The sequence below is a fragment of the Vidua chalybeata genome, chromosome 13 (assembly GCF_026979565.1).
Source record: "Vidua chalybeata isolate OUT-0048 chromosome 13, bVidCha1 merged haplotype, whole genome shotgun sequence".
NCBI lineage: Eukaryota > Metazoa > Chordata > Aves > Passeriformes > Viduidae > Vidua > Vidua chalybeata.
In genome coordinates, this window is record NC_071542.1 from 11,072,782 (window position 1) to 11,087,883 (window position 15,102).

At 42.2% G+C, this 15,102-nt stretch overlaps 1 protein-coding gene across 3 annotated transcripts in view; it reads right to left on the reverse strand.

Moving 5' to 3' along the window:
• Window positions 1-336: 336 nt before the first annotated feature.
• HOMER2 (homer scaffold protein 2) overlaps window positions 337-15,102 on the reverse strand; it is a 53,361-nt gene continuing 38,595 nt past the window's right edge. The window contains exons 4-10 of one of the 3 annotated variants that reach the window (XM_053954782.1): window positions 9,114-9,206; window positions 8,040-8,066; window positions 7,757-7,941; window positions 6,076-6,232; window positions 3,774-3,884; window positions 1,710-1,790; window positions 337-620 (exon numbers count right to left, since the gene is read on the reverse strand). In XM_053954782.1, coding sequence (XP_053810757.1) covers window positions 432-620; window positions 1,710-1,790; window positions 3,774-3,884; window positions 6,076-6,232; window positions 7,757-7,941; window positions 8,040-8,066; window positions 9,114-9,206 — 843 coding nt within the window. In that variant the 3' untranslated portion in view covers window positions 337-431. The remainder of the gene's footprint in view (window positions 621-1,709; window positions 1,791-3,773; window positions 3,885-6,075; window positions 6,233-7,756; window positions 7,942-8,039; window positions 8,067-9,113; window positions 9,207-15,102) is intronic. The other 2 variants (XM_053954783.1, XM_053954784.1) reach the window with 2 other exon arrangements.

Sequence of the window (15,102 nt, forward strand, 5' to 3'; positions counted from 1 at the left end):
TGCTGATAGTCCGGACAAGTGAAAGACTTCTTCTCTGTTTCTATGGTTGCAACAGCCCTTAAGAAAGATATAAATTTCCCTGCAACAACTAACTGCATATTCATTTTAAGGTAGATCTAGTTCCAGATTCCTGAGACAGAACCCTCTACCTGTTCCCAACCCCACAAAGCCAGAGCAGCAATATAGAAAATTTCTAATCTCAACAGAATTCAGTGAGCAGCATGATTGGTTTGGTAAATAAACAAACAAACAAACAAAAAAAAGAAACCCACCAAAAAAAAAAAAAAAAACCACAGCAAATTTTCAGCCTCTATGTACAAAACCAATGCAAACAAGTGGAACATTCTAGTTATATTTTGTAAAACACATGTTTGGGATCAACAAAACATCAAACATCCAGACCCTAGATTACAAAAGAGATCTATTGCCATCTAATTGTCAACCCCAAGTTTAGACAGTCCTTGTCGGAAATCATGTAATTCATCTATCTTCCCGTCTAGTACATCTAAAAAATTCTTTAATTCAGTTTTAAGGTTGGTCTGCCTATGTTTGTTCTCTTCAACTTCTGTCCTTAGCGTTCTGACTTTCTCTTCAAGATCTTTGTTCTTTTTCTCAGCAGCCTTAAAGACAAAAGAGACAATAAGATGAATCACAGAGAAGAAGGATGAGCAGCATTTCATAAATTAAAACAACAAATGGCAGCTGGGCTGTGAGACTTTGCTCGAACTTCTGTAAACTGATTAACACAAGCACCTCAGAGCAACTGACATGAGCATGTCAGAGCCCACACAGGAAAGGACACAGATTAACTGGAAAAGATGCTTTGCATCAGACTTTGTCATTTAGTTGATATCTTCAAATTCAGCTGGATTTAAATTGTGCTCTGTGCATACATTTGTGTCATTGCTACAGCTGCAGAATTAGACATTGTGCCATCAATTACATACAGAATTATCTATGGTGGTTTAACCTTGAAAAAAAAATTTAGGAAATAAATTTGCTGAGGAATAAAGTTGCTTTATTCAGCACTTTGGGATTTATTGGTATTTTTTTTAAATTCTACTTTGCCTGATGGCTTATTTATTGATCGGATTTTACTTCATCGATGAGACAGCTCATTCTCTTTTCATGTATTAATTTATTGCATTTCCACAAGACCTGACTCGAGAAGGCAACGCCTGAAGTCCAGCTGCTGCCTGGGGCAGGGCTCCTGAGCACCTGCCATGGGCACATGCCAGTGCTGCTGGAAAGGGATGTCACAGCACAGGGCCACATCCCCAGGTGAACTTGCACCCTGGTGCTGAGCAGCTATCCTCATCTGCTTCTTTCTTTCCCAAAGCCTGCCCTGCTGCCACTGCAGCAATTACCCCCAGGTCTTGGGGAGTTACTCGACACACGTGGCAGTGGTGCAGCTCCATGAGCCCAGAGCAGCAGAAACATGGGATACAGGATAGCCTGGAATTGCAGGAGCTGGATGCTACATGATCCTAGACAAACCAATTTCTGCAACAGAGCTATTTCATCACTCCTGTGCTGGGAATGGCACTGTGTATTTTGCATGTAATTAGCATTTTTTGGTTTTACTAACTGGAGCTCTCTTGCCTTGAAACACTGAAGTCTGAATAGAGAAATGCATACAGCTATGAGGAAAAAAAAAAGTAAAGGAAAGGTACCAGTTATTTTGAAACTAATTTCACTGCTAACTGTACCTGTAATTGTTCAGATACAGATTCACATTCTGACATTAGCTCTGGTATAATTTCACCCTGCTTTCGGAGCTCTTCCAGTTCCTTTGAAAACATAAAAAAAAAATATTAGTGCAAGCTTCAATTTAGAACATAATGAAAATCTGAAAAGATGAAATGGCTTTCCATATTTTATTGTATTCTGCACAGTATTTGGATGGAAAATAATCAAAATAACCTGCCTACATTCCAAAATTGCTAATTTTCTATAAGGATACATTTTTTCACTAAATTTTTTACTTTGCATTTCTAAAACAGGCAATGTAATCCCACCTCTTGCATGAATTCCATGAACTATATTAATAAAACCTTAACCTAAACCATGTAACTATGCAAAAGATGTATTAAATACCAGAGAAATCTGAATGGCTGTAATGCTACAAGCAATTTATAGATGGTAGCAAAGAGCAAATTAGACAATTTCAATGACATATGACAGCAAAAAAAAAAAAAAAAGGCCAGTGGCTTTACCAGTTGTACATATAGAGACATCATTACAGAACACAGGTGGAATGGCACAGCTCTGAGAACCACCACCTTCCCCCTCCCCCAAAATCTGTATTTGGTTCTGGCCTCACTACCCAAACTGAGCAGACCTGATGAAGGGAATTAATGGAAAGAGCAACAGTAGGAATCCACGTCTCTGTTGGAAATTAAAACAACTTGAAAATAGTGCAAGATCCTCCTCCAGAAACAGCCATTAGGTGATGACCTCCAGAGAATGCAGGGGTGCACCTCTGGACTACCTGGACTTGTGCAAAGCATTTGGCACTGTTCCACACATGAGCCTTGTCTCAAAATCAGAGAGACGTGGATTTGGTGGAGGAACCACTTGGTGGACGAGCACCTCCTCCACGAGGGGGGTATCAGCAGCTTCTCTTACATGGCAATGCCATGAGCACATTTCATGTGGGCTTGGAGTCCAGACCATGAAAGATTACTTATGGGTAGTTTAGAGCTAATTGAGAACATGCTAATGTAAGCATGAATTTTTAAAAGAAGTTAGTATATTTTCAGTGTAAATGGAAGAAGGGCTCATAAAATTCACAAGCTGACCAATTTTCTGGTTCATTTGGTACAGTAAAAACGTGAATCTTGAGGAGAACTCTAGGAGAGAATAAGGGCTGTTATATATGCTACTGCCACAGAAAGGTTGGGAAGACAGCATTACAATTTCCTTTGAAATAAAGGGCTGAAAAACACTATATTTATGACAGTGTATCAAAATCCATTTCCCTAAACTATTTCCTTCCACCACCACAAAATCCCTTAACAGCAGAGCTTTTAAGAGCACCAGCAGAGATGCTGTAATGGCACATGGCAAACTTTACTGCATTGCTTTTCCTTTTCAGCCAGCACAGAGCATTTGGTCAGTGTGACAATGGAAAAAAAACAGCTTCCCTGTATTTTCCCCACTGTTCTGGGGTTCCAAGCCATCATCCTCCTTAGAAAAATTAACACCCTTAAAAAATAACATTAATGTCAAAAATGACAAACTGGGGTACTCTAGATGAATCTGAATTTCTCACTCTTGGCATTAGTCCTGAGATCAGAGCGAGACCATAAACCAGCAAAGCTGTAAACTGTGAGCCATCCAGAAAAGAAATACAAATGCCAAATTATTTTCTAAATGATGTCTTTTTAATGGCAATCCTGATGTCTACAGGAATTTTTGGCATGGGGAGAGTCAAATGAATCTGCTCTGAGCACACATGTGTCTGGCACTGGGCACCAAGTTTCACCACTGGCTCTTCTACAAGGACAAGTGTTGTGTACATAAAAGCATCCTTTTCTAACCCCTGCCAAATTACAGCGTGCAGCCACAGCACATAACACATCATGAAACTTGGATGGAGAAACACTACCAAACAAGGGACTGTACATAGAAAACCTAGAAACAGGCAACACCCCAAGGCATCAGGCTGCTTCTGGTGGTAGGTGAGCCACTCCATAAATCTACACCCAAGGAGAGAAGCAGACAGTTCCACTCAAACATGAACATGCTATTTCTGTGTTTAGGGCACTCACCAGCTCTTTGTCCTGAAGTTCTGTTTCCAGCTCCTGGAGACGTCTACTCAACTGTGCATTTCTTTCTTTCTCTTTATTTATTTCATTGCACTGTTCCTCCAGTTCTTCAATCTTTAAGAAATGTCAGACATTAGGTGAAATTTTTCAAATTTATGAAAATCTGGGGCAGAACACAGCTGATGAAATGGACATGGGATCTGTTTCCTAAATCATAGCATTTGATTTACTGCAACCAAATTATCACTTCTTTCCTTCAAAAGAGTCAATTTACACATCCACTAGGAAACCTTGGGTCTGTATTTATTCTCTCTTACAGTCTCTCTTATAAGTACTCAGGAATGCACAAAACACTGAGCTGCTAAAGTAAGTGGAACTGGGGATAAAATCTGCACTTCACTCCTATGAAGCCAACACAAGGCTACAAGGAATTTTCTTACAAGGGTTTTCTTAACACATTAGAAGAAGAAATCTCTTGGGGGCTGCTTATTATTCTAGCTGGTGTATGAGGGACACAACATCAAAACTTTGGGGGGAGAACCAGTTCAGAGCAACATCTGCTGCTTTGTTCTCTTGCCCAGGGATGCGCTTTGCTCTCTCCAAACCTCCTGCTGCCAGCTCTGGACTCAGCTCCCAGGAGATGCACTTCCCACAGGCCGATGGACCAGCTCATTAAAGTATGTACTTTAATTCTCAGCTTCATGTTGCTTTGGGATTATAACTTCCTTCATTTGAAGGTAGAGCAATATGCAAAAAAATCTGACCCAATTAATAAAGGGGAAGGAGCTTCCCAGGGCACTGCAGTGGTGCAATGTGAGCACTGAGCAAGGAACCTACTTGGGGAAAACCTCAGAAAACCTCCCTGTATAGAGAAAGCACATTATACAGACAGCATTGCTGCACAGTCTGGCTGGTCACCAGCACGAGGACTTTGAAGAGGCAGTAAGGTGGTGTTTTAATAATCTCCTCTTTTCTAGTACAGCTGCTGGGATGTGGCATGTGTTGATGAGAACAACTTTTCCCTGCAACAGTACAGAGAGGGAAATAACTACCCTGCAAATGATGATATTTTCCCATAACACATGTTCCAGTCTCTCACTTCTCCCCTATCCACAAGAGACTGGATATATGAACCCAAATCATGTAACAACTTAAACATTAACATTTAACATTAATTTGTTAATGTAACATCAGTTAATACAGCTCTGGTTTGATCTCTGCATTACCACTGTGCACTCAATAAAACTCAAGTGAATAAACAGTGAGTATTGGCCTCAGAAAAAAGGGTGTTGTTCCACAAGGATTTTCAGTGCCAACAAACAACTCAAACCACCTCCAACACTGAAATACTACTTGCAGCCTACTGACACACAAAAAGACATGAAATTCCTTCCCTCTTCAAAAGCAAACACTAAACAAAAAAATATCCTCAGACTGATACAATCTGATCTCTATTTCAAATGTCCTAGTGATCCATCTAAGCAGCAGGAAAAGGATCTAGCTTTTCCAAAAGCATTTAGGATGAATAGGGTGAAAATATCTCTGCAAAAGCAATGCTCATGGAAACCAGGATCCCCCGTGCCCAGGATCCCCTGTGCCCATAGGGGCTGCTGCAGATAGCACAATATTATCTGAGAGATGGTACTACTGACTACTCTAAACCTCCACAGATTTAAACTTCTGAGTTGTTCTCTGCTGTAGCCATTGCTAACTCTCCATCTTATACAACTGAGAAATGTGCTCAATAATGAAGGAGAAAAGGCTTCTGATGATGCCTGTTGGCAAGTTTCTGGATGAGATGTGCCAGGTGTTAGCGCTGGAGAACCCGGCTCACAGCCCAGAGTGCTGAGGAAATAACTCACATCCTCATTCCCCTGCACTGCTGGGATTTGCTTCTAATCCTGAGTGGTTCCCAGGCTGGGTTCCTGTGGGTAACCAGGCCACAACTTTGCCTTCTGCTCATCCATATCTGGCAGCACTTAAGTAAGCTTTGAAAGGGATTATGCAATAGCAGTCCCACTTTTAGAACCTTTCTGGTTCCTCACCCCAGCCAGCAAGCCCTGCTGACACCAAGCCTCCCAAATCCTGACGCAGGGAACTTCAGGTGATGCAGCAGCTCCTCTGCTCCCTCCCTGCCCGCTGTGTGCAGAGGGAAGCAGCTGCCTGAGCTCCCCATCCACCTCCTTTTCAAAGGCCAACTCCATCTGCTAACACACAGCGGGAGAGCTGCAGAGATCCCAGAGAAAGAGCCGTGGTGGGAGCAGCTGGCAGGAGGGGCGCCTCTCCCGTGGCTGTGTTCTGCTACCTTGCCCCTCAGCTGGTCGTTCTCCTCCTTGCAGGCTGAGAACTGCTTCTTCCAGTGCTCGATGCTGGCCGCCGACTCCTGCAGGGCTGTGGACAGCCGCGCGTTGCTCTCCCGCAGCGACTGCAGCTCCGTCTCCCACTTCTTCACGTTGGATGAACTGAGAAAAACAGGACACCATGAGGTGGCTTTACCTTGAGTCCCTGTGAGTTGTTATTCTTTACCTGCCTGCAAACTCCGCCACCGCAGTGCATTCACCATTAATTTGTTGCAATAAGAGGAAGAGCACTCAGATGTGCGTAATTGCCTTTAGCCATTACATTCCTGTGGAGAATAAAAGCCTTAATTTGACTGTCTCTGTCAAAGCAAAGGGATCCACCAAGCCCAGCAGCAGTGGCCTGTGTCTGGAACACAAGCCCTGCTGTCAGAGCAGGCTGTAGGGTCCAGCTGCCCATTGGCACGCAGGGGTCTCACCCTGGCAGTGCACGGTCCCTGACACCTCCTGAGCTGTGTGGCTGCAGCACCTGGGGCTGGGCACCTGGCACCCCTGCAGCACAGCCACTCTGCACATCTGCAGATGGCACAGCAATTCCGAATGGAAGATTTCAGGGGGTTGACATGATCTATATTTGAATTTATTTTAATGCTGAGTCTTAACTATAAAAGCGTTACATAATGCTGCAGAATTAAACTACTCATTCCCCAAAGCTTTGAGCTGCAGCACAGAGCACAAGATTAGAGGGTGAACGAGAGGAAGGCTTTGAAACTCCCTGTGTGCTACTTGCTGCCTGCCTGTGGAGGTGTCTTCAGCAAGAGGAATGAGCTCACATTACTGTTTGAAACAGGTTAAGCTCCTGAAATGTCAATGAAGAGAGACGTTGTACTTCAAACATAATATATGCAACCTTGGAATTGCTCACTGGATAATGCTGCTTACAGTGATGCTTTGTTTTTTAAATACCTTTTTAAGAATAGCTTGATCTTGTTAGATTTTCTTTCCATTCAAAGATACACATTCACATGCAAGAGGCAGACAAGGCAAAATCCCAATAGAGAATTACTCTATTTTAATGTTGTAACTTTGCATATTGCAATGCCTGTATTTTCACTACAGCTGCAAATTACTCTTCTCAGCATTTTCAAATTATTTATCAAAGCAAATAGCAAAAAATGTGATTTCAAGGGGCTCTGTCCACAATTTAGAAATATCCCCTAAGACTTCCAAGTACTCTGATGAAATTATACTTCTAACTTCAACTTTTTATGGTTGAGTTCATTCCCTTTCATAATTTTAAATATCCATATCTATTTTCATCAAAGTAAGTGTAGCAAACTCAAAGAGGAAGAAAGATTGGCTTCATATGTTATCAGCAGCAATTACTCCCCTATGGCTTTAATGTTATTTCTGTAGTTTGAAAACTTTGTAAAAGAAGATGGCTATAATAGTTGGCATCGGCAGAATAAAAGAGAGCTTATTTCTTCACAACCTTCATCAGGAATAAATTAAATGGGAAATATTTCTCTACTGGATACTAGGAGGTACTTGCTAAAATCTGTTCAATCCTCCATTCTGCGGCACCATTTAAAATTAATTACAATCTGAATAATTTCTGTTAATATCATTATCCATCAGATAATTACAGCACACTTTTCCAATGCAATTTAGGTTCTACAGGAACTTCACCTTTGGGCTAGAGCAATTTTTAATTTATCATTCTCAGATTTGAGATGTGCCTCAGCAGGGCCACCATGTGATGCCTTCTCGTCGTCTGTGCCATTCACACTTGAAGCTCGAGTGGAAGATGGTGTTTCACGTCCAGACTCCTGCAGCACAACACACAAACGAACACTGGGTGTCTCCTGCATCTCCTGCAAGACCACAACACCAATTTCTTTGTAATCTTGATCCCACACCACTTGGCTGAGACCTCGGCTCTCCTGGCAGAACAGTGGTAACACACACATACCCTTTTCATCTTGGCTGCAAAGCTGGTCTGTTTAAAAAGAATGAAAAAATTACAATGATACACAAATGGAAGTTTAAAGCGTTCAAAACTTAAAAAAAGTTTTTCCCTGATACGGCTTTCAAAAGTTGTTTGGTGTTTTTCAAAAGTTGTTTGGTTTTTTAAGATAATGAAACAATACAACACACAAAGTACAAACAAACAAACAAACAAACAAACCCAGTACTGCTCCTCCAAAAACATACTATTCACACACTGCTTGGTGCTGACCACCAACAGAGAACAAACAAAGTGCACTACAAAAGAACCATGACCAAAGTCTTTACAAAATGAGTATCCAAAGTCAGCCACTCAGATCGAGACTAAAACCATGCAGCAGCTTTTCCTGCCTCCAAACATCAGCCCAGGCCAGGAACAGCTGCTGAGCAGGGTTCACTCTCACCTAAAGCAATGCACACCAAAATACAGCCAGCCCTGCAGAGAGCCTGGGCCAACTCTGAGTTTCTCCAGTGTGTAGGAAACGCAGACCCCGCTGGGCACTGCGGCACTGGTGGCACCAGCTGTGCTGCCCAGGAGAGGCTACTGTGCAGAGATACAACACAGGCTTCTCCCAGCCCCCCTAAAGCCCCCCTGCTCCCACACCACAGCTGCCCAGGGAACGCTGGACACAAAGTCAGGCAAACCAAATGCCACAGAAGTGGGCTGGACAGATGACAAAGAAGGATATTGATGAATCTCATTTAGTGCCTGCTGAAGCACTACACTGACTGACTTCCCAGTGACTCAAACTGTGTTTAACAGTACAAATCAAAGGATGTATAGCTTTCCCCGTTATTAAAACAGTTGTAACAGCTCAAGGACTGCTGAAAACATTAGATTTAAATGAAAGTTAAGAGCGTGGATGGATGAAAAATATTCTTCTGACAATGCTAATGTCCAGAAGCTGACAATTACCTTCAGCAATCTCCATTTTATATACTTTAAGCTGGCTGCCAGAAGCTGGCATAGTCCATTTGAAAATTTAACTTTAAATTATTTATCCTATATGTGTACAGGTATTAAAGCTAAATTACAAACCTGTGAATGATTGCTTGAGGTTTCAATTTTCTCTTGAGATCTGTCTCTTGCAAGTTTGGCAGCTTCTTTTACTTCTTGGAACTTCTCTGCAAACTAGAAAAAGCATGAAAGATATTTATTATCATGATTTATCGTCCATTAAACCATTAAGATCGCTATGTTCATATGGTATAGATGTCCAAAAGTGAACAACTAATTTTATTAATTTAGAATTTTTGGCAAGAAACAACATTTTAGTTCTTTGGCAGAATGGTTCTTCCAAAAGAAGTGGGGGTGTGTCTGAAAGAGGAACATCTCTGTAACTCTAGCCAACCACAGTAAAAGCCCATGGAGGAAAAGGAACTGTTGGTGTCTCCTGGTTTGATTTGGTTCTGTTTATTTCCTCCCCCTTCTCTGTTTCCCTTGGTGTTGACAGTGTATTAAAGACAAAAGTCTTTAAGACATATGTTTGGATAAAAATAGTATCAATGTCTTCTATTCCTAAGAGCAAGTGAATTCAATTAAAGAATGCAAATAAGTTTCATTTGCAGGAGGTAAGCAAGGGATTATCAAGACATAGGAAAAAGGAGAAGAAGGTAGATTGCAATGTACGATGGAGTTGTATGAAAACACACTTTTCTGCTCTAATTTTCTTATTACTTTCAAAAATAAAGGTAGAGAACTTCAGATAAAGGCTCGAATGCCTCCTCTAAGAGGGATATATCAAACTGGGAGAGGTGAAGGGAAGGAAAGATAAAGATGGAAGGTAACAATCCCAACCTCTGTGAGTTGCTGTAGGACATCTTTTCCAAAGGCAGCCTGGCATTTTTGGAATACAAGTGTTATTACAGCCAGTCAGGGTTGCAGGGCTTCAAACACTTTAAACAGTGTTTAAAATTTTATAAGGAGGATTACAAAGATGGAAAAAAAGGTATAATGCATAATATGTTTTTAAAATTATGATGTATCCACTATAAGAACAGGTAACTTTATCTTTCAGCTAAAACTGCTTGGTCCTGCTTGCCTGTGTTTTGAAAAACTTGAAATGCTAGAAAGGCAAGACATTTTAGAAGTAAAAATATAAACAGATGTATTTATTGCACAGTTTGTGCAATAAATTATATTTATATTATTATGTGATTATATCCTTGGATAATTCAGAGCACTTATGAAAAAATCGTAAATAAAAGCATGAAAAAACCATCCAAATTTACAGCTGAAGAATTGAAAGAATCATTATTCACTTAGCAATCTTGCCTTCTAATTTACAGCAGGTATTTAGCATGCTGTCTCAGTAAAATTTGGACTGTAGAGACCGATTAAACAAATTTTCTCCATTTGGTCTAAAAGCAATCTGGATTTCCACGTGTAACGCACACAAATGGCAATTTCCAACAAACACACACACACATCATGGTTAAACCCCAGGGATGAGAACATTCTGGAAGGTGAGCGATGCCCTGGGTGCACCCTGTGGTGTGTGGCAGCGCTGGTGGACGAGGATGGAGCTCTGGGGTCCAGCTGCTCCTCCACCACAGCTGACACTGCACACGCAAGGCGCGCGCCCTGGGACGGCAGCGGTTGCCATCCGATGGCATTGCAGTCACTACACGCACAAATGGCTTGATTTCCTCTCCAGCACTCCACAGATCGTTCAGAACAACCACATTACATTTGTGCCTTTAGTGATTTAACTCTAACTTTACACAAAGCATCTCTCCTGCTGTGACAGAGCAGCCATAACCAGCTGATTATTTCTAAAATATTATATCAGCACTAAGTTCTACCTTTGTGTTTCTTGCGGATAGCGTAAGGCTGTTTTGAGTCTGTCTTTTATAATAAATCTTTCTCTTTTACAATAAATCTCTTCATCTCATGTATGAAAAATTTATGAGGGTTCTTCATGGACGATACGAAATATGGGAAGACAAAAAGAATTGGAAGTGATCTATCAAATTTTATTTTGCAGCTATCTTCGTAAAGCACACAGGAGGCCGCTGTGAAAAACTATGTGAGCTGGGAAAAAAGGACATTTTTCCACATTTCCATAATAAAAAATTGCATATGATTGAGCAACACTAATCTTCAATACTAACCTAATAATGACCTCATTGCATAAACGATATCAGTCACGTCTCTAGTTCACCAACACATGTATTAAACATATTTGCATTTAGAAAGTGATTGCTGCTCTGAGAGGGGCAGTGCCAGCCCCAGCTCTGCAGCACCCATAGCACAGGAGCAGAGCAGGAGGCTCTGGAGCCACCCAAAGCTCGAGGCTGTCTGACAGTTTAGTACAGCCACAGGGCCAAATCACCATGAGAAATCAGATTTCTCTCTAGGAACCAACTGCTTCTGCCCCAAACACAAATAATTGACAAGTAAGTGGTACCACGAAATCATGCCCCACCTCCAAGGTCTAAGCTTTGAGCCATCAAACCATTACAACAAAAGGGAGTACTTAATGAAAGTCAAATTCCTAATAAAAAGTGTGTTGAGTAAATTAAAACTTGGTAAGTGTGGTCTCAAGGGGCAACAAAAATCTAAATATCCAAACCCAACTACTACAGAATTCATAATGTTTGTTCTCCTTAGGTCCATGCTTGCCCTCTGGCAAAGTTACCAAAATCAGCAAAAAAACCCCACAAAAACTGGAGTAGGAGAGATGCCAGCTGAATACTACCCCAACAGTCCATCATGGATTAGAGGATGTGCCTTCCCACGCCCCAGGAATCTGTGTGACTAAGCTGCAACACAGAGAAGATTTGCTGCTACCAACACTCGTGAAGCCTTTTGGTCAGGCAGCTGCAGCCATGAGCACTGCTTGATTAGGAGTCTCGACCAGTGAAATTTAATGGGGACTTGAGGATGCTACCGTGCATTGCAGAAATTATTTAAAGGCTGTTCAAATCCACAGTCAGTTTGTCACCAGAAGAAATATATATATTCAAATAGACCTCCTTAGCATTTTATACATTAAAAAGCATGATTTTGTATGCATAAATTTTAAGCTCCTGGTCTGGCATTATATTTTATGTCTCCTACTGACAAATTGTGCCAGTATCGGATGAAACAGCTGCTCCCACCCAAAGCAGGCTCATAAATATTTCATCTCCCTCTCGGTTTGCAGAAGGCTGGGTGATGTGACAGCCCCGGGGGAGCACGGCTGTGCCGTGACCCACAACACACGCGTGCTTTTCCCGTGGTTCTCCCGGGGTGAGCCCTCAGCACGGGGCAGAGGGGCTGCCAACAAGACTATTTACCCCAGAAAGTGCCCCGTAATTTGCTCTATCCCAGCCAGAGTGTGTCCAGCTCTGATGCCAGCTGGACCGGTGGCTGTGCTGTGTGCTGGGGCAGGGGCAGACTCTGCCCCGAGCTTGCTGCCCTGCAATGCAGGGACTGGCACACATGGCACACATAATGTGCAGGAGTGCAGAGAAATAAAGTCCAGGGCTTCCCAGGGGCCAGAGGCAGCTGTTTTATGATGTGCAAAGTCTGGCTTTGCTGCGTTTCTCCCCCGTATAAATCTTTGTCCCTATGCCCTTGACCACCTGCAGCTCCTCATATACAGCACGGCTGCCTCAAAGCACCCTGAACGGCAGCAGAAATCCTCCTTAACCACTCTGTGTGCAAAATTCAGCACTACCTGTGCAGCAGCAGCCCTGCCCTCTCACACCCACACACGCTGGCACTTTCCCGTGATTCCTGCCTCCGTCTGGCTGAAGCAAGGTTTGAAGAGCGCCTTGCTGAGACACACGGTGGGGAGGGGGAAAGGAGGGGCAGCGAGTCCTGCAAAAGGGGAAAAGGACCCTGAGTAGGACATCAGCTTTAAGCCCTGGGATTTTCCCAATCAATGTGAATGGTAATTAGGTTACTGGGTCACAGAATGCAGTTTTCATTAATGGCTCATGTTTAATTTGAACTGCTTTTCCCTACAGGTATGGATTAATGCTTTAAGTATCTCAAGAGAAGCAAGGCATTAGAATGAGGCAGTATCTTTTATTAGGCCAAGCAATATACTTTAAAATGTAGGCATTTTTAGGCATGCTAACCTCTTCTCCTGCCTCATTATTTTCCGTTGCTTTCAACAGACATTTTTCAGCTTTATTTATTTATATTTATTTTAAGCCAGGGCTATTGATCTCTGGTTTAGCAGAGTTTTAGTGTGCCCTTCCAATTCCTGACTAAGCACTTCAATTATTTCCTGTAAAATAGGCAAGCTTTAATTTATATCTTTTATAAGAGTATAATGATATTAATATAAAATGAAACTTGATTTTACTATTCCCAGTACACTTATATAGCTGTAATCTCACTCTCAACTCTGATCTTTCTTACTAATGGCTCAATAATTAAACTGAGAAGCACAGACAATAAAGGAGTATCTTTGTCCCATTGCTTTGCATGGTGGTAATAAACTAGGTTTTCTTGTATTTTTCAGCTAGATAACTGTCAGAGTTTTGGTTTGTTTTTACTTTTTTATGAAATCATCTCAAGCTATTTTTAAAAGTGCCCCCCTTAAGCTCCCTTTCAATATTCTGACCAGAAAAAGTCTTTCTGCTGATTTGGAAAGCCTTTCATGCAAGTAGAAGGCTGTATTTTGGGCAGTGGGCTCTTCAGCAGATCATGTAGTGCAAACAAATGCACAAAGTGACCTGGGAAGAAACCCAGCTGGGCTGGTGCCCCTGTACCCACATGACATGTTACTCACACTGGCTCTAGACTCATGAACACTGAGCTGATACCAGCAATGCATTTCTTCTGCGTACGTGTTTGATAAGGCCTGCAGAACATGGTAAAATTTCTCTGATTAGAGTGCAAGGTCCTTCAAATGTACCTCCTGCCTTATTGTAGTGAAGCCAGTGCCTTATTTTATTATTTACCTCTCTTCTTCTGAGGCAGACCCAGCACCACCTGCTCCATGTGGGACATGGTGCAGGTTTAGCCCCAGTCTGCCACTGAGGCACCCTGGGGTCTCGTGTCATGTTACAGAGGTGTAACTTCAGTAAGCCAGCATTAAAAGCTACTATCCAGAGGTGCTAATTCTCCCATTCAGTGTTCAAAGGTTACATCATATCATGTTTATCTATTACTCAAAAAAAAATTATTCCCCTAGGTCCGTTTTAATCCTCCTCTATTCCCACACATCTTATTAGCTACTATGAACACCTCTTTGCCCCAGGAGTGAAGAAACTGCACAGGTGAAATGAGCAGTCCTGTACACCTGAGTAAGCATCATAAAACATAACCATCTCCAACAACTCATTTTTAAACAAGCTTTGCACATCATGCCTTTATCATCCCTGCAGAACAGATTAATGCCCTGGCACTTTTATGGGCATCCCAAGTCCAAAAATAGTTTAACATACGGAAAGTAAAATAACTTTTAAGAAACACTTGCAAAAATGCAATTCTCTAGAAACTGTGAAAACTTATTAAGAGAGACTTTCTAAAATAAATTCCTATAACAACTCGCTTGATAGGGAAGTCCTTCCAGTGCAGTGCAGCCTTTGCTGCTTTAGACACCACAAGAAACACCTTCTTCTCCTGATCCTTTTCTTATTAAAGCACAGGAGAGGACAGCAACCTGAGAGGCTGCGGCATGCCCAAGGACACGCTGCTGAGGTCACTTACGAAGCCCAGTGCCAAGCAGCCAATGCCTCAGGAGTCAAGTATGTGTGAGATAAGTAGGGCTTTTTACCACATGAACAAACAATAATATCAGCTGCTTGATAAGCACTTGTCAAGACCACTACTCCAATGACAGGAGTATTTTCAGGTGCTGCTAATTCAGAACAAGAGGCTGCTCTAGGCTTTTCAAGCCTGCTAATGTACCCAGTGCCTAGTCCAGGGAAGTGTTTCATTAATACCAAACTCGGGGTGAGGGGTTTGGTGCTAATGCAGAGGCAGTTTTGTCAGCAAGCCTGACATCAGCTCGCCCTGGCTACTCATCCCGTGGCAGCAGCAGCACTCACTGCCACCCACAGGCAGTGGTAATTCCAGAGATGGT